The 22,533-nt window shown below is 41.1% G+C and overlaps 1 protein-coding gene across 2 annotated transcripts in view; it reads left to right on the forward strand.

Moving 5' to 3' along the window:
• Positions 1-22,533, forward strand: part of OCA2 (OCA2 melanosomal transmembrane protein) — a 414,138-nt gene that overhangs the window by 104,976 nt on the left and 286,629 nt on the right. For both annotated transcript variants that reach the window (XM_063953301.1, XM_063953302.1), the window contains 2 exons: positions 3,604-3,675; positions 5,180-5,245. In XM_063953301.1, the coding sequence (XP_063809371.1) occupies positions 3,604-3,675; positions 5,180-5,245 (138 nt within the window). The remainder of the gene's footprint in view (positions 1-3,603; positions 3,676-5,179; positions 5,246-22,533) is intronic.

Raw genomic sequence — 22,533 nt, forward strand, 5'->3', positions numbered from 1 at the left:
GGTTCAGTTATGTGGTGAGGAACAAGATTTGCTTCTGTTTGTCCACACAGTTTATGATTGGCAGCCGCCAGCAGTGGTTTTGCCAGGTTGGGTATGGGTGACCAGCGGTCTGGATCCCAGCCACCAGAATGCTGATAGGAGGGCGAGCACGATGAAGCCCCTTGTGGGCTTGGAGGCTTGCTGCGCTCGTCACAGTTTCTATTCCCACTCTATGGGTGTCATGGACACCCACAAGTGTGAATAGTCCTGGGCCCCATGCCGGCATTCTGGCGGCTGGGATCCCAGCATTGGTATGCTGACCGCCAGGATCATAACTACATCCTGTTTTGCCTGTTACATTACCCATTAATAATCTTAGTTGGTCCTGGACCACCAATCCAAGGCACCTCTGAAAGTGTCCCGATGCAACACAGTGTGCCTAAGCACACCGTTTTGGAACCACTGTCCTAATCATTACAAAAATCTGTCTCTACTGATGCTACAGTACATCCCCTGCAGCTCTTTCTGACCTCCCAGCTTCCTAGTGTATACCTGCCTCTGCTAATCCATTGGATAATGGAGTCAGCAGACCTTCCTCGTAGCGGATTGGCTCCCGAAATCACCTAACTGGAATCCAAGATTTCAGCGCACGGTATGACTCTATACAAGTGTCCCTTGCAACTTGAATTCCTGTAAACTTTTCAGAAATTTTTTGATGAGCCAGGAAGAGCCAATTCAACCTACATTGAAATCATGTGCCTACGTCAGGGGAACAGGACTGTAGATCAATATATAATTCTGTTTCAAACTTGAGCTTTGTAGCTACTGTGGAATGAGGAGGCACTGATCTTCTGGAGTGGATTATTTTACCATCTAAAGGATGATTTGGCCGCTCGAGATTTGCCATCAAAATCAGACTAAATCTTATTTAATAATGCAACAAGGTGGACTTACGTTTTAGAGAATGGCAGTCTGAAAAGGGTAGAATTGATTGTTATATATCCCAACTTCCACTGCTAGTTCTTCCAAGTACACTGACTACAGTGCTCTCAGAGGAAACCATGCAGATTAATAGGGCTTGGCTTAGCTCAGAAGAATGTCAAAGTCTACGCCTGAAGATCCTGTGCCTTTTACTATAGAGCTTCTTGGGCACATGGTATCATCCTGTACTCAACATCTGGAAAACTAGCACTCCTAGCAAGCCAAGGAGACACCAGGTTAGTAGTGTTGTCCCGGCCTCCAAATTGATCTAAGAATATTCTCTTTCATAGATTCTGGAGCTACTGGAAACATTATTTTGGCAGATATAGTTTGGGAACTCCAGACCCCAGTGCAGTATCTGCATCACCCTATCTAGTTTTCTGCAGTTGATGGTGGCCGCATTTCGTCATCACACAGCAGACTCTTTCAGTGCAGATTCATGTACTGCAGATGCTCTTCATAAGGAGCAGATACAACTTTTAGTTATGCCTAAAGCTTCACATGGAATAGTGTTCTGATATCCTTGGCAGTGTAAGCACAATTCTCAAGTGTATTGGCGTTCCTGTTTTGGAAGGGTCTTGCCTTTTGTCTTGCCTCCAGTGTGTGAAACCACTCAAAACAACCTTAATCACATAATTCTTACAGATTCTGTCTCAGTATATATTTTTCTGATGTTTTCAGTAAACCGGGAGCTTATGGTTTTTTTAAGAACATTCAATGCCTTAATCCTCAAGTGGTTTGTTAGGCCATGTTTTTAACTACTTCAACTATGTCTTAACTCAATCAAAAAGCAGAGGCTTTCTCACTCCCTTTCTTCAGTTGAATCTGATGAAGTTCTTCAGGAGCATCCTTTCTTAGAATCTAAAGTATTTTCTTCCACGAAACTTCATCATCCTCTAGGGAAAATGTTTGTATCTCCGAAGTTACATACAAACATACTGTTTAGCCTGGGCTCATGCCTCCTGTTTTGCTGGTCATACTGAAATCCATAAGACTGTAGAATTCATACGAAGATCTTACTGGTGGCCTTCTTTGAAAGCAGATATAACAGTGTTCATCTCCTTGCACACTAAATTAGTGCAACATAAGGTATCTAGACAGTCTCCAGCAAGAGAGTTAATGCCCTTATCCACCCCACGACGCCCATGGACCCATCTGTCGATGGACTTTGTAACTGATTTGCCGGTCCCCAGGGTGGATTTAAAAAAAATCTGGTAGCACTCGAAAAGGGGACCCTCAGCTATCAGCCTAGAGTGCATATACTCCTGGGGACCTTGGGCAACTATCCATTGAGCTCATATGAAAAGATGGACATGCATTCAAATATGGGGTCTTGTCTTGTTTACTATAGTTTTAACTCATGGTTATCACTGTTGCCTTTCTGTTAGCTTGGAAAGGCATGGCCATTCTCATCTGACCTCTCATTAACAAGGCATTTTGTTCATAGAATCACGGCTCACTCGATGATTCTGTATAGTGCATTATTCTCTGTAAACTGAGACTATTCTGCATGAAATTCTATTTACTTTTATATGAAGCTGCAGATCCCTTTTGGCACCATATAAATAGTGTAGTAAGAATAAATAATAGTAATAGTCCTGTTTTACCAGCATCAGTGGCAAAACAAGGGGGGTGCGGCCCGCACCCGGGTGTAAACTGCCAAGGAGTGACTCCAAAATTCTGTCTCCAGCTCAGTGACAGGAGCTGGGTGCTGCACTGTAACATTATGTGCAGCACTCTGCTCCTGTCACTGTGTAGGATCTGGCACTGCAGCCACAGCACAACCCAGGGGCAGCTGGCAAAAGTAGGGGTGAGACATGAAGCTCCACCCCCGGAAAGCTTCCTTGCGGCGCAGCACCAGGTGTCACTGTGGTAAGGGAATGGGTTTGTTGGATCGACCCTATTAAGGATGACACTCAATAGGTTGACCACTATTGGTCAACAGGCAGTAGGCTGACACTCTGAAAAGGTCGACATGAGTTTATTAAGTGTTTTTGGTATGGTTTTGTTAGTAAAGTGACTGGGAATTCCAATTAGTGCACAGTGTCTTCTCGCATGGCTTGCTTCGCTTACCATGCTTTGGGCAAGGTGCTTTGCTACACTCAGCACAGGTTCTCTTCCCAATTGTAGTCCATGTGGATCATACAAAATAAAAAAATGGAAAAACGCATGATGACCTTTTCATGTGTTGACCTTTGCCATGTCGACCTTTTCATGTGATCACCTTTGCCATGTCAACCTTTTCCAGATGTCGTCCTAATGCATGTCGACAAGTAGTGACCGACCTATTGAATGTCAACCTAAGTAAGGTCGACCTAAGGACCATATCCCATGGTAAGTAGCTCCTTTGGCTGGCAATAGAGCTTTTTCCATTTGATACTGTACTTCTGGCCTGTTTGTGATATAATTATACTGAAGTGTAATAAAAAGGATTCAATAGGCTTTTTTTCCCTTATTGGGGGTATTGCAATGTTACCATGGATATCTGATTGTGTATCTTTTTCGAGTGTTAAAAATTGATACATCATTATTATGTAAATGTGTGTGTGTGTTTATTCTACCAACTTTTTATGCTGGATAATTGTTACTGGCACTTAATAATACATTAAAGAAATTAAACTTTTCTTTTCTTCATATGTTTAGATTGTCCACAGAACTCTAGCAGCAATGTTGGGCTCCTTGGCAGCTCTTGCAGCACTGGCAGCTGTTGGAGACGTAAGTTGATAAACTAAAATGCTACAAATACTCAAACATAATAGATCCACCATCTTGATTAATAACAGGTAATTCTCATTTGCATATTTCACCAGATCACACGTTGTTTTAGGACACTTTCCTACAGATCTTGATTGACCTCAACATTTTACTGTAATGTTCAAACCTTAACATCTGAAAAATACAAGCTGGAAGTATAAAGAGATCTTGTTCAGCCTTCCCCTGCTTTGTAATTGTAATTTCTTTAATTTCACTTCCTCAGTCAGCCACTTACGTCGATGGTTGTTGAGCGTATACACAACACCCTAATGTGTTTGAAATGTCTTAAATGGACATGATGAGACTAGGATAGGCCTAGGAGGGAAAAATTAGATCCTAATAGTAAATTAGTAATAGGTATGCTCTAGAATGTCGTTACATGACTTGAAATTAACTGTGTACAACAGGGTTGTCAAACTCATATGGCCCTTACCGCATCCTTTTATGGTCAAAGATCCTTTTGTAGCCTGTTGGCAGGGGTTAACTTCAGCCAGAACTGTGTCCCCAGCATTCAAACTCCATCCTCACATGGTGATGTTGACAGCTGTCTGCATCGGCCACCGGCACCCAAAAATGGAGTCCTGGCCAGCAGCGGTGTGAAGCAGGGAGCCACGGAGCCCTGACATACAGACAGAGCCCTGAAGCAGCATGCCCATGAAGGGACATCCTGTTAATGTAAGTCTCTGGGGCATGCTGCACATTATGTGTAACTGGCAGTATACTGGGGGACATGTGCAACTGGCACCATAGTGTGGGGGCATTATGTGTTGGCACTATAGTTGGGGCATAAAAATACAAAATATGGAATAATCAGATATCCAAAATGCTTCTAGTCCCAAGCATTTTTGAATAAAGGATACTCACCCTGCATATATGTGTGTGTGCATCTCTCTCTCTCTATCTATCTATATATATATATCTATATATATCTATATATATATATATATCTATATATATATATCTATATAGATATATATATATATATATATATATATATTAGTATTTCTATATCGTTCTTTCTTTTTCTTGCAGCCCACACAAGACTTAGATATTGATAATTCGGCCCAATTGGGATTTTGAGATTGACATGCGTGGTGTCCAATGAAGAGATTGTGTACAGCTACTTTTCACTATTACTAAAATATTGCAGCTTTTTAAAAGAACAGACCATAAAAAAGAATGTATGAGGTGCAGTGTTGCTATAAATCAATCAACTTGATCCTGGTTTCAAACATTAGGATTATTTCATTTTACTCAGGCATAGAAAATACACATTAGTACATTACTGAAATTTGCATAAACCAGTAGCATTTGAAAATACTGATCATACTGTAGACTTGTTAATTGACATTCATTAATGAATAGGGAATTGTTGATTATTAAATGAAGTGTACATTTTGTGACTCGAATTATATGGGTAATTTACAGTTTTGTTTAATACATTTATTTTCCTTTTTGATTGTAGAGACCGAGCTTGGTGAAAGTAGTGGAGTGGATTGATTATGAAACGCTGGCACTGTTGTTTGGAATGGTAATTTTTAATCTCCAACTTTTTAGCAAACGAACTGTTTTGGCATACTTTTCACCTTAAGTTCTATGCACATTACCAATTGTGTTGAACAGGCATCAATAAAGTGGAGGAAATTGTTTAGCTACTTAATGTCTACCATACTTACTATGAAAAGGAGGCACTATAGGGGGTAATTCTGAGTTGATCGCAGCAGGATTTTTGATAGCAATTGGGAAAAACCATGTGCACTGTAGGGGAGGCAGATATAACATGTGCAGAAAGAGTTATTTTATTTCTGTGCAGGGTAAATACTGGCTGCTTTATTTTTACACTGCAAATTAGATTGCAGATTGAACACACCCCACCCAAATCTAATAGGCCCTACACACTGGCCGATTTTCTGAAAGATATGAATGATCTCGTTCATAAATGAACGAGAACTCGTTCATATCTTTCAGTGTGAAGACTCCAGCGATGAACGATGCGCGGCCCCGCGCTCGTTCATCGCTGGTCTCCCGTCGGCTGTGCATGCAGGCCAATATGGACGATCTCGTCCATATTTGCCTGCACTTCAATGCAGCCGCGTGACGGGGGGAGTGAAGAAACTTCACTCCCCCCGTCACTGCCCCCCCGCCGCCGGGTCGCTCGTCGGCCGTTTCGGCCGTCGGGCACCTCGGCGGCGCATCGTCTAATGAGTAGGGCCCATAACTCTCTCTGCACATGTTATATCTGCCTCCCCTGCAGTGCACATGGTTTTGCCCAATTGCTAACAAAAATCCTGCTGCGATCAATTTGGAATTACCCCCATAATACGATAGATAAAATAAATAAATCAAAATTATGTTTCGGCCTTTCAATTATTGTCAAGTTTATCTCCTTATTACTACTGTGTGATGATCAACTAATTTGAAGTTTCAGTGATCTAGAAATTAGCAATACATTTCAGATTTGATATTTCCTTTGGTACTCTGGCCCTTGTTCATGTTTGTTAGCAAACCAAAAAAAGTTAGCAATTGGGCAAAACCATGTGGCACTGCAGGTGGGGCAGATGTAACCTGTGCAGAGATTTCAACTGAAATCTAAATTGTAATGTTGAAATTAAGCAGCTAGCATCTACCATGAACACGAACAATACAACCCACCTAAATCTAAATTTCTCTGCAGTGCCACATGGTTTTGCCCACTTGTTATCTTTTTTGGGGGGTTTGTTAGCAAACCTGAATACCCCCCTCAGTCATCAAGCTTGGTTTTCAGAGTAAAATGTCTACAAATGCTATAACATGAACTATTATTTTTTTCCATCTTTTTGACAGTCTGCTGAAGTTCAAAGATATGTGAAGCATTTTTCATTGTTTTATAAACTGCCTATATCATCACATTAACTCAATTCAGACATACTGTACTGTGTATTGATGTCAAACCCCATGGTTTCTGTACAGTATAGGGTATTACAGGTATTTTTCTTACAATGTATAATCTGACAAATTTGACTAGTGAAGGTGCAGGAAAAAAAAATCTGTCCATCCCCAATCACTTCACCAATTCAAATATCTGGATTTGCAGATAGGAGCCACTCATGATATTTTGACCTGGTATTTCATGTTGAGTGTTCAGACCATTAATCTCTTGAATCTCTACCTTCCACTAGCATGACAAAGTTCTCTAGTCAATGCTTTACATGTTATGTCAAGAACTAGTGAAAACCAAGGTGGTTATTCAGTAAGGATTGCAAATTCTGCTTTTAAGCAGAATTTGCAATCCTTTGAATCACATGCTGGGGGCCGTCCCATCGCAAGACAAGGCCACCCAACATGCAGCACACCCACTGCGATCACGCTGAAATTGCGATTGCTTTGCAATTAAAGCATGATTGCTGAAATTCTGGATGCCTCCTGCTGTTGCAACCTGGCTGCAGCGGCATGTGACCTGCTGCCATTTTTTAGTTCGGAGCGGCTGCACGTGATGACATGCATCTGCCCCAAAAATGCAGATGACACACCTGCCGTTCATGCCACCATGCCCCGTTGGTTAAGCGCCACCTCCACATTGCTTCGTTTCCACCTAGAAAATGGAGCTTTGCTGCCCCGCGAAAGTCTGTCAATTGGGAAGAGGTGTTCGTGATTACTGCGGGTCACCCACAATAAATGTGGGTGCATACACAGGGCGGGACAGCAATCTAGCTATGCTAGAGTTGGAGTGCATGCTGCAGTGGGCAAAGGCTCACCTTCCGCCCATCTCTGCAGTATATCTGCCAGGAATACTCAACTGGAAAGCAGACTTCCTCAGTCAGCAGGACGTCCACAACAGCGAATGGGCTCTGCACCCTGAAGTGTTCCAGAACCTGGTAAACAAATGGGTTCTGCCACATGTAGACCTGATGGCCTCTTGTCATAATCAGAACGTCTCAATCTACGTATCCCGGACCAGAGAATCACAGGCAGTCATCGTGGATGCTCTAGCAGTACAGTGGACCTTCCATCTGGGACACCTGTTTCCTCCGGTATTACTGTTACCCAGAGTTCTTTGCAAGTTAAAGCAGGAAGGATGTACTGTGGTACTGATAGCTCCCGCATGGCCCAGGCGCCATTGGTTCGCTGATCTCCAAAATCTGTCCATGGACATGCCATTCCTACTATCAGTCACCAGACCTGTGGTCTCAGACATACGGGGAAATGCTCTTCAAGGTTTCTTTCTATGCTCTCCATGAATATATGCACATGAATCAGTCAGGTGAGTAAAAACAGGGTTTTAATAATTTCTGAATTGATCCACAACACAGTAAAAAAAACAAAACAATAAAACACTACATAAAAAGGTAAAAATATGCCAGATATCACCAAAAAGAAGGATCTGATGTCGGTATGGACTCACACACTGAACCCGGCTGCAGTCTAGGTTAAAACAGTGTTGGTGATGGAAAAAGTCCTGTCCTTCTAAGTGGCTGCCCGGCTTAATGAATGACGGCTTCAATGCATTTCTGGGATCCTCTCCCCTAAACTGTAATTTATTGTGCAGTCTGTAAACCATGTCCTTTTTAAAAGGGAAAAGCTGATATCAAACTGCATTATTAATAAGTGGATACATTTTATTTATTTATTTTTTTACCCTTATTCTAAAATGCAAAAATTATCATTTCAGTAATGTATTCATAACAAAGACTTTTGCTATCAGAGTTAACCGTTATATGCTGCAAATCTGTGTGTATGTAGCAAATAAAACAGGGGATCTTGTCATATTTTGAACAAAACATTTAAAGTACAGTTCATCGTCAAAAGACCCCAATTTCTGCAAGCCCCTACACTAGCATATGTGCTCAGCACACCATTACATTGCAGTTAAATGTACTCTCCTCCCAGGTACAGAGGGGATCATCTATACAGGGCATATACAGTATGCTAGTGTAGGAATTTGCAGAAGATTGGTGTCCTTTGACGGTTGTCTACAAGCTTAAATGTTTTGATCAAAATATGACAAAATTCCCTGTGTTGTATTTGCTACATACACACAGATTTGCAGCATACCGTATTACTGTTAGCGCTGATCAGATGTGAAAGCAGAAAAAAATTCTTAGTGGTACTAAAAAAGATGGACCTGGCCACAGAATATGGGGGCTTGGCAACATGACTCGCCATCTATTTCCAGTCACTCTGGGAACATTCCTTTCCATTTCATATACACTGTACAGCAGAGCCCCTTATACTTGCTGTGTCTCACAACAGCCATATACACATTACGCCAGACAAAAGAGCCCCTTATACATGTTATGCCAGACAACAGAGACCTTTATACACGTTACAGAAGATGCCAATTACCCTATACATATTACGCCAGATAACAGCACAGCAGAGCCCCTTATACTTGCTATGTCACATAGCAGGGCCGCTGATACTTGCTATGTCACACAACAGAGCCCCTGATACTTGCTACATCACACAGCAGAGCCCTTATACACATTAAGTCAGACAATAGAGCCTCTTATACATATATTATGAAAATATAAAGGAGGGAGAGTGGGGGCACAGGGGGGATGATGGGGGCCACAGTGAGCAGTGTGGGAACATAGAGGGGAGATAAGGGGACACAGTGGGGAGAGTGGGAGGAGAATAGGAAGACAGCACAGATCATGGCATCACACAGGGGGAACACTATGTGAAGCAGTGCAGGAACTCACCTGCAACACTAACCGTGCACCAGGGGAAGCAGCAGCACCATCCCCACAGATAGATCCCCTGTGGAAGCTTTAGAGGAGCTGGAAGGATCACACAGGGGACTCAGTAGTGTCAGCTCCTGCCCCCATCTTGGCTATCTCCTGGGCGGTGTCCTCCAGGATCTGCCGGGCATCCGTCAGCTCTGTCCTGTAGAGCTCCTTCAGGCTGCTGACCTCCAGGCTGCACACCTCCTCCCGCTCAGTGATGGGATGTTCTAACTTCTTGCTCTCCAGGCTTCGCACCCAGGGGGTAATTCCAAGTTGATCGCAGCAGGAAATTTTTTAACAGTTGGGCAAAACCTTGTGCACTGCAGGGGGGGGGGGGGGGCAGATATAACATTTGCAGAGAGAGTTAGATTTGGGTGGGGTATTTTGTTTCTGTGCAGGGTAAATACTGGCTGCTTTATTTTTACACTACAAGTTAGATTGCAGATTGAACTCACCACACCCAAATCTATCTCTCTCTGCACATGTTATATCTGCCTCCCCTGCAGTGTACATGGTTTTGCCCAACTGCTAAAAAATTTCCTGCTGCGATCAACTTGGAATTACCCCCAGTCATTGAGTTGCTGCAGAACCTCTTTCTCCTGCAGGTGGGAGATGTGGGTCAGGCTGAGCAGGGTGTTCATGCTAACACTAGGCTAGACATTCTGGGCAAAGTTGTCACCTCAGTAGTCCCAGTATAATGCTAAGAGGTCACTAGGACTCCCATTGTGTTAATATAAAATAAATAAATTATTGAAAAAAAATAGCTTAATTAAAATGTTATTTTAAAATTAAGGAAACCTTTACAGATACTGAAAGTTACTGTTAACCTCAAGCATCCACCATTGGTTTTGTCTTTTAAATGATTGCTGCTTTAAAAATTTGGGCAGACTCTCAAAAATTCCCAAACATCCTGCACCTTGCAGGCTATTATATATTGTCCCTGATGTGTGGATAACCATACTTCTAGTCTGAGGGACAGAGGGCCTTATTCAAGTTTGTTACCAAATCAAAAAAGTACACCAATGGGCGAAACTATGTTGCACTGCAGATGGGACAGATGTAACATGTGCAGGGAGATTTAGACTTGCGTGGGGTGTGTTCAAACTGAATTCTAAATTGCAGTGTGAAATAAAGCAGCCAGTATTTACCATATACAGAAACAATATAACCCACCCAAAATATAAACCTTTCTATATCTGCCACACCTGCAGTGCAATATGGTTTTGCCCATTAGTGTGCCTTTTTTGGCTTGCTACCAAACCTGAAGAACCCCCAGAGTTTCTGTCCTGTTTTTCTTTGTGTGATCCAAGCGACCACCTGTGAGTGTGGCTTGCAGAGGGTGTGGGCAGTACCCAAGGTCTCCTGTTCAGGTAACCTCTTTAGTGAGGTGGTTAACCCAGTGTCAGATAGGGAGTGGTCAGCATGTTTTGTTTGTCTGTGTAACAAGAAGCCAAGGCTCATGTTTTTTTATATTCAAATAGGCTTAGGCCTTCTGCTTTCTCTACGCTATGTAATATCACATTAGAATGGTGCATCAGGAAATGCATCTAATTATAATAAAGATACAACTAAAATGCTGAAATACATGAACAGTCAAATGCAAGGGTGATGCAAAAAAGATTTCTATACTCATACGTATGACCCCTTCAGACAATTCATTGTCTAAGACAGTCTTTCTCAGACTCTGTCCTCATGGAACCATATAAGGAGTTAAAGGTATCCTTAAGAATAATTGGTACCACTTGTAGATATATTTTGTTAATTATCAAATCTGTGTTCCAGCTAGAGGATCTTGGAAAATATGCATGGTTAGGGTTCCATGAGGGCTAGGTTTAAGAAACACGTGTTTTAAAATAAATTTTTTGACAGCTTAATCTAGATCTGTGTTGGTTTGCCAGTGAGTTCTTGTAGAACATAAAATTGGTTGGTTGCCTTAAGGCTTCAGCTTCTAATAATGTATGTGATGGATAACTCCCTCTTTCTCCCTTTTATCAGCTAATTTAACTAGAGTAGATGTATTGTACATTAGCACTTTTAGCACTAGTATTTTAGATCTTCAAAGATTTGTATATTTGGTTAAATTGCTCGAGAGCACAGCAGGTATAAGTGATCTAGTGTTACTTTGCAAGAATCCTCAATAATTATACCTTTTGGCAAGTACTGGGAATATTCAGACTAAAGTTTTAAAGTTACCACAATTAAGCTTAATATGTAATATGAGTGCTATCTGCACTTTCTATTTTAGTATTCATCCCACAATTCTCAAATTGTATTTTAGCTTTGTTGTTCCACTCATCTAGAATAACTGGGGAAAAAAACTCTTTGGATTCCTTCATTTCTTTGTTGACAAATTTATATTTTACAGTGCAATTATATGGTAATTCAACAAATAATTTGAATGTACAGTATTGTGCTTGGAGGACAGGGTATATAAAAGCATTTGTTTAGAGGAAAAAGCCATAGCTTTGTTCATTGCTTACCAGATAAGAGATTTCTCTACTTCTTGTTGTAGAGGTATCTTTCACACGTGATATTTTTCCATTTCTTCTTGCTGTTTAGGGGTCCCTAGACTTTGAAAATAGTTTCAGTGTTTTTATTTGTTCAAACACTTGTCTTGATACTCCCCTGAAAAAAAGGTTCTTGAATATTTATTTCTTTTTACTTTATGTTGCTGAATCTATTCAAGTCTCATCACATTTGTATAATTTTCTATTGATCTGAGGGTATCACTTAGAGATCTAAATTGACCGAATTTGTGCACTGTTATACAGAATTACAGAAATACAGTTTTAAAGAATTACAGTATTATGCTATTTTCTTTTTTTTTTCCAAACACAGCCTGTAAAATGACAGAAGCCTATTTGTTAATACTCTTTCTCCAAGCTTTAATACATCTTGCTCTCTGTAAGAAAGCACTTAATCCTTTTGTAATAATTTTGTTCCAATAGAATGTATTATTCTTAGTCTTTTATCAGGGTTTTCACATATTAAATTAACATTTTTTTCTATTTGAAACTGCTCAAATCTTGAAACATCTCCAATTTAGGTTTAAAGCCGTCAATTCCCTTTTTCCAGCAATTTTACTACTATTCCTATATTCATCCAAAAGATAAATTTGTAAAAAGGAACTGGGACCTTTTGCCCGATTTCAATGTTCTAATAACTAAGGATGATCATCAAAATATACAGTAATTATACAAGTTAATTCTATTAAATCCCTACATGATCCATTAAATCATTTATCTGCTAGAACCACAGAGTTTAAGGTTTCTAACCTTTTTTCTTTTTTTTTTTTTTAGTTTTGAGATGTACAAAATTGTGTCAAGGCTTAGTGCTAAGACACTCAAGCTTTCTTATCTTAGAGCTCATTTCGGTTTTTCACTGACTCTTACAGTATCTTGGTATTAAAACATAAAGCAACTTTCTACAGTTTTGTTTGAATTAAATCTGTTTTCAAGGCGATTGTAAGATATGTTTTGAACTGGTGTATAGAGTGAAGTACAGATGGAAAATACCACACCAGTAAGCATATATTTGGAACCACTAAGTAAGAGTCTTCCCGACTTAATCACTACAAGTGTCATTCTTTTAATTAAAAAAATACACATTAAAATATTGGCCTTATCATTAGTACACTTAACATTTTTAATAAAATAAACATTTTAAGGCTTCACTCATCAGACCTAGATGAGCACATTTGAATTAAATTAAAGAAAGTACTATTCTCCTTATTAACAATATACAGATGTGATTCCTCATCTAGCCTCGTACATAATGAGTCGCATCACATAGTGCATGAGAGCCGTCCGCTCTTATGCAACTCAGCCAGTGCCAGGTTCCCCCCCCCCTCCCCAAAAATGCATCTTTTACATTGCTATTAGTTTGATGATGAAGAGGGTTGGGTCAGGTATCTTACTGCACTAATATAAATGCATTGAACATTACTTTTATGCTGTAGTAGTGTATCATACACTATTGTGATTGTTAAAAAATGGTTCAGTGATGATTAGCATTTCTCAAGCCCCATATGTGTTTTGCTGACCATGAATTTTGAGCTTCCAGTTATACTATTGACGACAATTATTCATAGAATATATAGAGATAATAGTTTAATTTATTTTTTAAAATTATTAAAGCTGAAGAAATATACTTATTTACCTTTTTCCTATTGATAACATTAAAGTGGTGTGAACAGCTGTTTGTTAATTGGCTTCCCCATAATAGGGCATAGAGTAGTGTATGTAGGAAATGAGGCATTTTTCTACAATTGTATGGCAGTCATACCTTGGTTAACAAATTCTAGACTATGGAAATCTCGCATAGTGTTACAAGGAAAAATATGTTAGACATACTGAAATAAGCCATAATTTCCTGTAATTGTCTTTTTATATATATATATATATATAAAGTAGTTAAACTTAAGCAATATGGCATTTCACAAGTTTTGTGATATTTGAGAAAAGGGTAAGACCTTATGGAAATGCTTCCAAAACTAAAATTGCACTAAATTGAAGGAAAGGTCACTTTTAAATATAGCATAGTAGCAGCATGTGATTTGTTGCTGCTAACAATAGGAACAGGGATTACTATATATGTTTTAAGCATAGAGAACATGATGACTAGCATTATTTTGTATGAGGTGCCACTTGCAAATCTAAATACCTTTTTGTTTGAATAGGTCTATGTGGTATATTCACTATGAAAAGAAGAGCGTTATTTTAATTTATTTTAAATACTCCATTGAGGCCTTACATTAATGGATAAACTCTGTAGTCAGACTGGTAGAGACTGCAAAAAGAAATGCCTCTGATTGGTGTATAAGGTGGCTCTTTCAATTCTGGTGTCTTTGCCAAACTTTCCATGCTGTCCCTGAAAAAATACAGACAAATAAGATGGAAATATTGGGCTGTCATACCGTATGTCAAAGAAATTAAATTGACAGTTAAGAATTGTCTTTTTTTTATCAACTCCATGGTAAATGTACATGACACACACAAGCCACACATTAAAAAGAGGAGTATGGCCCAAACAGATCTGCATCTCACATTGAAATTTTTCTGATAGAGGTAATTATATTTGTAAAATAATGTCTGAACTGCGCTAGACAATGGGGTTTCTGAATGAGTAGCTCTTTTAGACAATAATCATTAACATCTCTCCCACAAACTCATACCCCCTATCCTGTGCCCTCTGGAATGCCAGATCTGTTTGTAACAAACTGGTCCCCACTCATGACCTTTTCATTTCCAACTCCCTACACCTACTAGCCATTACTGAAACTTGGATTACGCCCTCTGACACTACTTCTCCTGCTGCTCTCTCTGCTACCTCTTCCTGGATGTCCCAGCGTTTTCTTAAACTTAACATGTCTAACACTGAACTGATCATCTTCCCTCCCTCCCACATAACCTCACCTCCTGCAATCTCATTATCTATTGATGGCACTACTATCTCCTCTAGCCCCCAAGTGTGCTGTCTTGGAGTAATCCTTGACTCCTCCCTCTCCTTCAAACCACACATTCAGCACCTCTCACAAACCTTCCATTTTCATCTAAAAAATATTTTTCCAGGATCAGACCCTTTCTGACCCAGGATGCTACTTAGACTCTTATCCACTCACTGGTCATCTCCAGACTGGACTACTGTAATCTCCTCCTGACTGGCATTCCTGACAAGTACCTCTCTCCACTCCAATCTATCCTCAATGCTGCTGCCCGGCTCATCTTCCTCACCAAACGCACTACGTCCACCTCTCCTCTCTTACTAGACCTTCACTGGCTCCCCTCCCCTTTCAGAATCCATTTCAAGCTTCTCACACTCACTTACAAAGCCCTCACCTACTCCTCTCCCATCTACATCTCTGACCTTATCTCCCTTTACACTCCCACCCGTCCTCTTCGCTCTGCTAATGCACGCTGACTCTCCTGCCTATGGATTACTTCCTCCCACTCCTACCTCCAAGATTTTTCACATGCTGCAGCACTTCTCTGGAATTCCCTACCTCTCCCCCTCAGACTCTCCACCTCTCTACAAAACTTCAAATGGGCTCTCAAGACCCACTTCTTCACCAAACCCAGCCAAATCTCATCCTAACCCTCTGTTCTATGCTCTCTATGTACCCCATCTGTGTCACCCCTGTCAGTCTACCCCTCCCCTTTAGAATGTAAGCTCTCACGAGCAGGGCCCTCTTCCCTCATGTGCTTATCCTTTCTTACTTTAATAATCTTCAACTGCACCAAATACAGCAGTCTTCTGCCACCTGATACTTATTCCAGTGTCATCTGCTGATGTAACTATGTTTATTTACCCTGTACTTGTCCTATACTGTCATCAACTGTAAGTAGCTGTTTTCCTGTTAATTTGTTTATGTACTCTGTAATTGGGCCCTGCGGAACCCTTGTGGCGCTATATAAATAAAGGATAATAATAAATAATGATATATGAAAAAATAAACAATTAGTGCGCATGAACAAACAACTAAATATGTGAATTCAACACCTGTGTGGAATAAAAAGGGTTAATTTGTATGTTTACAGCCCTTTTATGGATATAGTGGAGTTCACAGCATTAAAAAAGGGTTCCAAGTATAATTGCTGTTGGTGATATTTAAGTGGGAGTACTAAATCATTAGTGAGTCAGTGGGAGCAGAGGCGGATACTCATAGCCGCTATTCTTTCCATATTGTGGTACCTGCATGTAGTCTCTGGTCTCCGGATAGTTCCCTTTGCGCTACTGTGTCTGGTGGCACCCAGCAGTGGCTGATCACTGCCGTGTGTCTTGTAGCAGTCTGCGACTGGTTCCCTTTGCGCTGCTGTATTTAGTGGCACCCAGCGGCGATTGTTCACTGCAGCGTGTTCTGTGGCTCGGTTATTAAAAGCACTAACCAACGCGTTACAGGTAGCATGCCCTTTATCAAGGATAGCTTCAGAATGGCTCAAAGACCTCTTTTATTAGAAAAAACTTTATTAGAAAAAGGAAATGGTAATTTTAAAAAGGCGGCTGCCTTATGTTCCTGTCTATTCAGACAGGGTCCATATTTAATAGGTGTTGCATATTCTTATCAAATTAAAATGTCAAGTCTATGTGTTATTGTTAAAAATTATGTATAAAACAAAAATGTTTTTTTTTTTTATAAAAAAGCATTTAATTCCGCATCTGCATTTAATCCCATAGGGCTTAACGTATTCATATAATAGATCCATCTTGTTTCAGACTTTCTTAATTCGATGGATATATCTCCCCCTCTCCGTTTTTTTTTAATCACTTTCTGGATTCCAATGAATTTAAGGCTAGTCTGATCCTTATGATGTTCTGCATAATGTTTAGATACACTGTGTTTCAAGTCATTTTTTGATGTTAAGGATATGTTCTGAAATCCTTATTTTTTAATTGCCTTTTCATCTGCCCGATGTACTGATGGCCACATGGACATTTAAGTAAATAAATTACACCTTCAGTGTGGAAAGTGATTTGTTCCTTAATTTTATATTTATTTTAAGTCACATTCGATTGGAATTCTTTTATTGGGCATGTGGAGTTTTCTTTTGTTCTGCAAGCTTCACATTTAAGGCCTGTGGTAACTTCCATTTGGTTATTTTGTCCATTTCTTGGTTTAATTAAACTTTTCACCAGATTTTGTCTCAAACTCTTTGCCTTTAATAAATAATTTGAGGATTTTCACTTAGAAATGGTTGAAGGGTTTTATCTAAATGCAAAATATTCCAATGTTTCTTGAGTATTGTTTCAAAAGGTGCTGGCTATTAAATTGTGTAATGAAGGCTATGTCCAGGTTTTCTTTTTTTTCCTTTTGTTCTTGTTGGATAAGGTCTTTTCTATCGAGTAATGCAATGTTTTCTATTTCCTTTTGTAGATGTTCAGAATTATAGCCTCTCTTTACAAAATTTTGTTTCATTGTTGCACTTTGTTCCAGATAAATTGCAGTTTGTGTGTTATTCCATTTTAATCTTCTAAACTGGCTTCCTGGAATATTGTTAACCCACTTGTTATGATGGTTGCTATTATTTGGTAGTATGCTGTTCCCACTCACTGGTTTTATGTGAGTGCGTGTTTGTATTTCGTTGTTTTCAATAAATATCTCCAAATCCAGATATGTTATCATGCTCTTACGCCAAACTGATGTGAATTCCTTTCATTTTGCTTAGGTAATCAAAATAATTACTACAACTCTCAGCAGTTGCACAGTGATCTAGGATACTATACTCTACAGTGTCTGTTTGCTTAGGTAATCAAAATAATTACTACAACTCTCAGCAGTTGCACAGTGATCTAGGATACTATACTCTACAGTGTCTGTTTGCTTAGGTAATCAAAATAATTACTACAACTCTCAGCAGTTGCACAGTGATCTATGATACTATACTCTACAGTATCTGTTTGCTTAGGTAATCAAAATAATTACTACAACTCTCAGCAGTTGCACAGTGATCTACGATACTATACTCTACAGTGTCTGTTTGCTTAGGTAATCAAAATAATTACTACAACTCTCAGCAGTTGCACAGTGATCTAGGATACTTTACTCTACAGTGTCTGTTTGCTTAGGTAATCTGGAGTTATTGTTTTGTGCAGAATTTAGCCTGTTTAATTGTTAGATATTTGGGGAATTTGGGATGTCCTCCTCCCATATCATTATTTGTTTGTTTTAGCTTTTTTGCCCACCAGTGGGTGTTGGGCAATGGGTGGGGTTTTAATCAGTGAACCTATACCTTACACATGTTAATGTTAGTTCATATTAGAGAATACTTGGCTGATTAAGCCTGGCTGATTGATCCAGGGTGTAGGACTCTAAGGGAGAAGGCTCAAAGGTAGCAGATATATAATTTTAATATCAAAGCCTGGACTTAGCCTGGACTTAAACTGGACGAAAAACTGAAAGAAAACCTCAAACAACAACCGATGAACTACTTATCAATATCAACTGCATATGCAAATTTATCACCCTCCAACTTACACTCTGTGAACACTATGCAACCCATTTGCAGAAAAGAACATATGTAAGATCTGGTTTCCATCCATAATCAGGATCACAAAGATCTTCTTTGGGACAATTGTGAGTTCATCTTCTCATCTACAAACACTTAAAATATCTAACAGAATTACCATTGCTTCTTAACCCTCTCACAATCCTTTCATTTCTTACAGCCCAAATACATTTCTGCACCCACTTTATATACGCTTTTGACTCATTTCATACTAAATCTACACCCATTGAGCCTACACTGCTTTTCTCACCTGCATTTCTGCAATTCTTCTGCTCTGATTCCCTTACAGTCTCCTCTCCTACTTCCACTTTCCCTCAACCTATTTACCTACTTAACACTATGTCAAGGCTTTCTTATACTCCCCACATCACTCAGTGTCTGCCTAATAATGTATCTTTATCCTTCCACCCTAGTCTCCTACACCTCCTCCTCTGTCTCCCCTCCATCCCTCTGTTTCCTTCCCCCTCCTTTTCCTGTTACCCCACTTTCATTTACCTCTGCCTCATGGTCCTGCTATCCAACAACTCAGCCCTGCTCCCTTTATCCATTCCCTGTCACCTCCCCATACCCCCATCCACATCACACTGACCTCCCTCCCTGCCCACCTCCTGCAGTTTCCCCTCCCAGCTCAGGCACCCGCACCATCACTACTCTCTCATCATCCCTGCCCTCAAAGTTAATCTCACCTCATCGCTACAGCAACCCTGATAATCTCATTCACATCTCTCCCACAAACTCATACCCCCTATCCTGTGCCCTCTGGAATGCCAGATCTGTTTGTAACAAACTGGTCCCCACTCATGACCTTTTCATTTCCAACTCCCTACACCTACTAGCCATTACTGAAACTTGGATTACGCCCTCTGACACTACTTCTCTTGCTGCTCTCTCTGCTGGGGGCCTCACATTCACACACACACACACACCCCGACCCGGGGGTCACCATGGGGGTGGTGTTGGGGTTCTTTTACCTTCTAGTTACTCCTACCAACTCATACCACCAGAACCATCCCTTACATTCTCTACATTTGAGGTCCATGCCATACGCCTCTTCCAACCAGTCCATCTTAGAGTAGCTGTCATTTACCGCCACCCTGGCACTGCTTCCAAATTCATCGACAACTTTGCTTCCTGGCTTCCTCACTTCCTCTCTTCTGACATTCCCTCCATTATCCTAGGTGATTTCAACATCCCTATTGACATCCCCACACAATCCCCTGCCTCTAAACTCCTTGACCTCACCTCTTCACTTGGTCTCTCCCAATGGACCTCCTCACCCTCCCATGTGAATGGGAGCTCACTGGATCTGGTCTTCACTCACCGCTGTGATATTTCTGATTTTTCCAACTCCCCATTTCCCGTCTCTGACCACCACCTGCTCTCCTTTAATCTATCTCTCTCGACTTCCCCATCTCTACCTCCTAAGGCTACCATCACTAAGCGTAACATTGAAGCTATTGACACCACATTCCTTTCCTCCCTGTTTGATACACTTCTCTCTCCTATTCTCTCTCTCTCTCATGCCCTGAACAAGCCACTTCCACATACAATGCATCCCTTACTTCTGCTCTTGACTCTGTTGCTCCACCAACCACTATTCACCCTCGCAAATTAACACCTCAACCCTGGCACACCAAATGCACCAGATATCTGCAAACATGCTCACGTACTGCTGAGCGACACTGGAGGAAATCACGCTCTAAGGCAGACTTCCTCCATTTTAAACTTATGCTCTCATCCTTCAGTGCTGCCCTTTCTCTTGCTAAACAGTCATACTTCAAGAACCTCATCTCCTCCCAGTCTTCCAACCCCCGGCGCCTCTTTGCCACTCTCAACTCACTCCTCTGCCCACCTCCACCTCGTCTCCCTTCCTTACTCTCTGCTCTTGACTTTGCCACTTACTTCACATTCAAAATTGACTCCATACGTCAGGACATCACATCACACCAGACCATCAGTAACCAGCTTTCTCCCATCCCTTACCAACCCTCCCCATCCCTCGCACCTACTCTGACATCTTTCTCCCATGCATCTGGAGAGGAAGTCATGGCCCTCATTCGTTCCTGTCCCCTCACCACCTCCCCACTTGACCCTATCACCTCCCGCCTCCTCCGCTACCTCTCTCCTGCTTGTTCCCATCTTTCCCACCTTTTCAATCTGTCCCTCTCATCAGGCACTGTCCCCTCTGCCTTCAAGCATGCACTCATCTCTCCTATTCTTAAAAAACCTACACTTGATTCAAACACTCTCTCCAACTACCGACCCTTCTCTCTCCTCCCTTTTGCCTCCAAACTCCTTGAGCGTATTGTCTACAACCGCCTTACTTCCTTTCTTTCCTCACACTCACTGCTTGACCCATTCCAGTCTGGCTTCCGTCCTCTCCACTCCACTGAAACTGCCCTTACAAAAGTATGCAATGACCTCCATGCTGCTAAATCTAAGGGACACTACTCTATACTTATTCTTCTTGATATCTCTGCTGCTTTTGACACTGTGGACCATCCTCTCCTACTGCAAATTCTTCACTCCATTGGTCTGCGTGACACTGCCCTCTCTTGGCTGTCCTCCTACCTTTCTGACCGTTCTTTCTCTGTCTCCTCTCATGACTCCACCTCCCCCTCACTTCCACTAACTGTAGGGGTACCCCAAGGTTCTGTCCTTGGTCCTCTTCTCTTCTCTTTATACGTCCTCACTAGGTAAGCTCATTAGTTCTTTTGGTTTCCAATATCATCTCTATGCTGATGATACCCAAATCTATCTTTCCTCTCCAGACCTCTCCCCTGCTCTACTCACTCATATCTCCAACTGTCTCTCTGCTACCTCTTGCTGGATGTCCCAGCGCTTTCTTAAACTTAACATGTCTAAGACAGAGCTGATCATCTTTCCTCCCTCCCGCATAACCTCACCTCCTACAATCTCATTATCTATTGATGGCACTACTATCTCCTCTAGCCCCCAAGTGCGCTGTCTTGGAGTAATCCTTGACTCCTCCCTCTCCTTCAAACCACACATTCAGCACCTCTCACAAACCTTCCATTTTCATCTAAAAAATATTTCCAGGATCAGACCCTTTCTGACCCAGGATGCTACTAAGACTCTTATCCACTCACTGGTCATCTCCAGACTGGACTACTGTAATCTGTTCCTGACTGGCATTCCTGACAAATACCTCTCTCCACTCCAATCTATCCTCAATGTTGCTGCCCGGCTCATCTTCCTCACCAAACGCACTACGTCTACCTCTCCTCTCTTACTAGACCTTCACTGGCTCCCCTTCCCTTTCAGAATCCATTTCAAGCTTCTCACACTCGCTTACAAAGCCCTCACCCACTCCTCTCCCATCTACATCTCTGACCTTATCTCCCTTTACACTCCCACCCGTCCACTTCGCTCTGCTAATGCACGCCGACTCTCCTGCCTACGGATTACTTCCTCCCACTCCTACCTCCAAGATTTTTCACGTGCTGCACCACTTCTTTGGAATTCGCTACCTCTCCCCCTCAGACTCTCCACCTCTCTACAAAACTTCAAACGATCTCTCAAGACCCACTTCTTCACCAAACCCTGCCAAATCTCATCCTAACCCTCTGTTCTACGCTCTCTATGTACCCCATCTGTGTCACCCCTGTCTGTCTATCCCTCCCCTTTATAATGTAAGCTCTCACGAGCAGGGCCCTCTTCCCTCATGTGCTTATCCTTTCTTACTTTAATAATCTTCAACTGCACCAAATCCAGCAGTCTTCTGCCACCTGATACTTATTCCAGTGTCATCTGCTGATGTAACTATGTTTATTTACCCTGTACTTGTCCTATACTGTCATCAACTGTAAGTTGCTGTTTTCCTGTTTGATTATTTGTTTATGTATTCTGTAATTGGGCGCTGCGGAACGCTTGTGGTGCCATATAAATAAAGGATAATAATAATAAATTCCAAGCCAAAGGTGTTATCTTCTATGTACAATAGGAATTCTTGCAATACTGTTTCTGGTCCATTCCAAATAAAAATGAAATCATCTATATACCTTTTCCCGATAAGGTGCTTAAAAAATGTGTTGTTTTGCCAAATGTGTTCCTCTTCCCACCTAGCCACAAACAAATTTGCGTAGCTAGGT

The sequence above is a fragment of the Pseudophryne corroboree genome, chromosome 2 (genome assembly GCF_028390025.1).
Source record: "Pseudophryne corroboree isolate aPseCor3 chromosome 2, aPseCor3.hap2, whole genome shotgun sequence".
In the NCBI taxonomy this organism is placed as follows: domain Eukaryota; kingdom Metazoa; phylum Chordata; class Amphibia; order Anura; family Myobatrachidae; genus Pseudophryne; species Pseudophryne corroboree.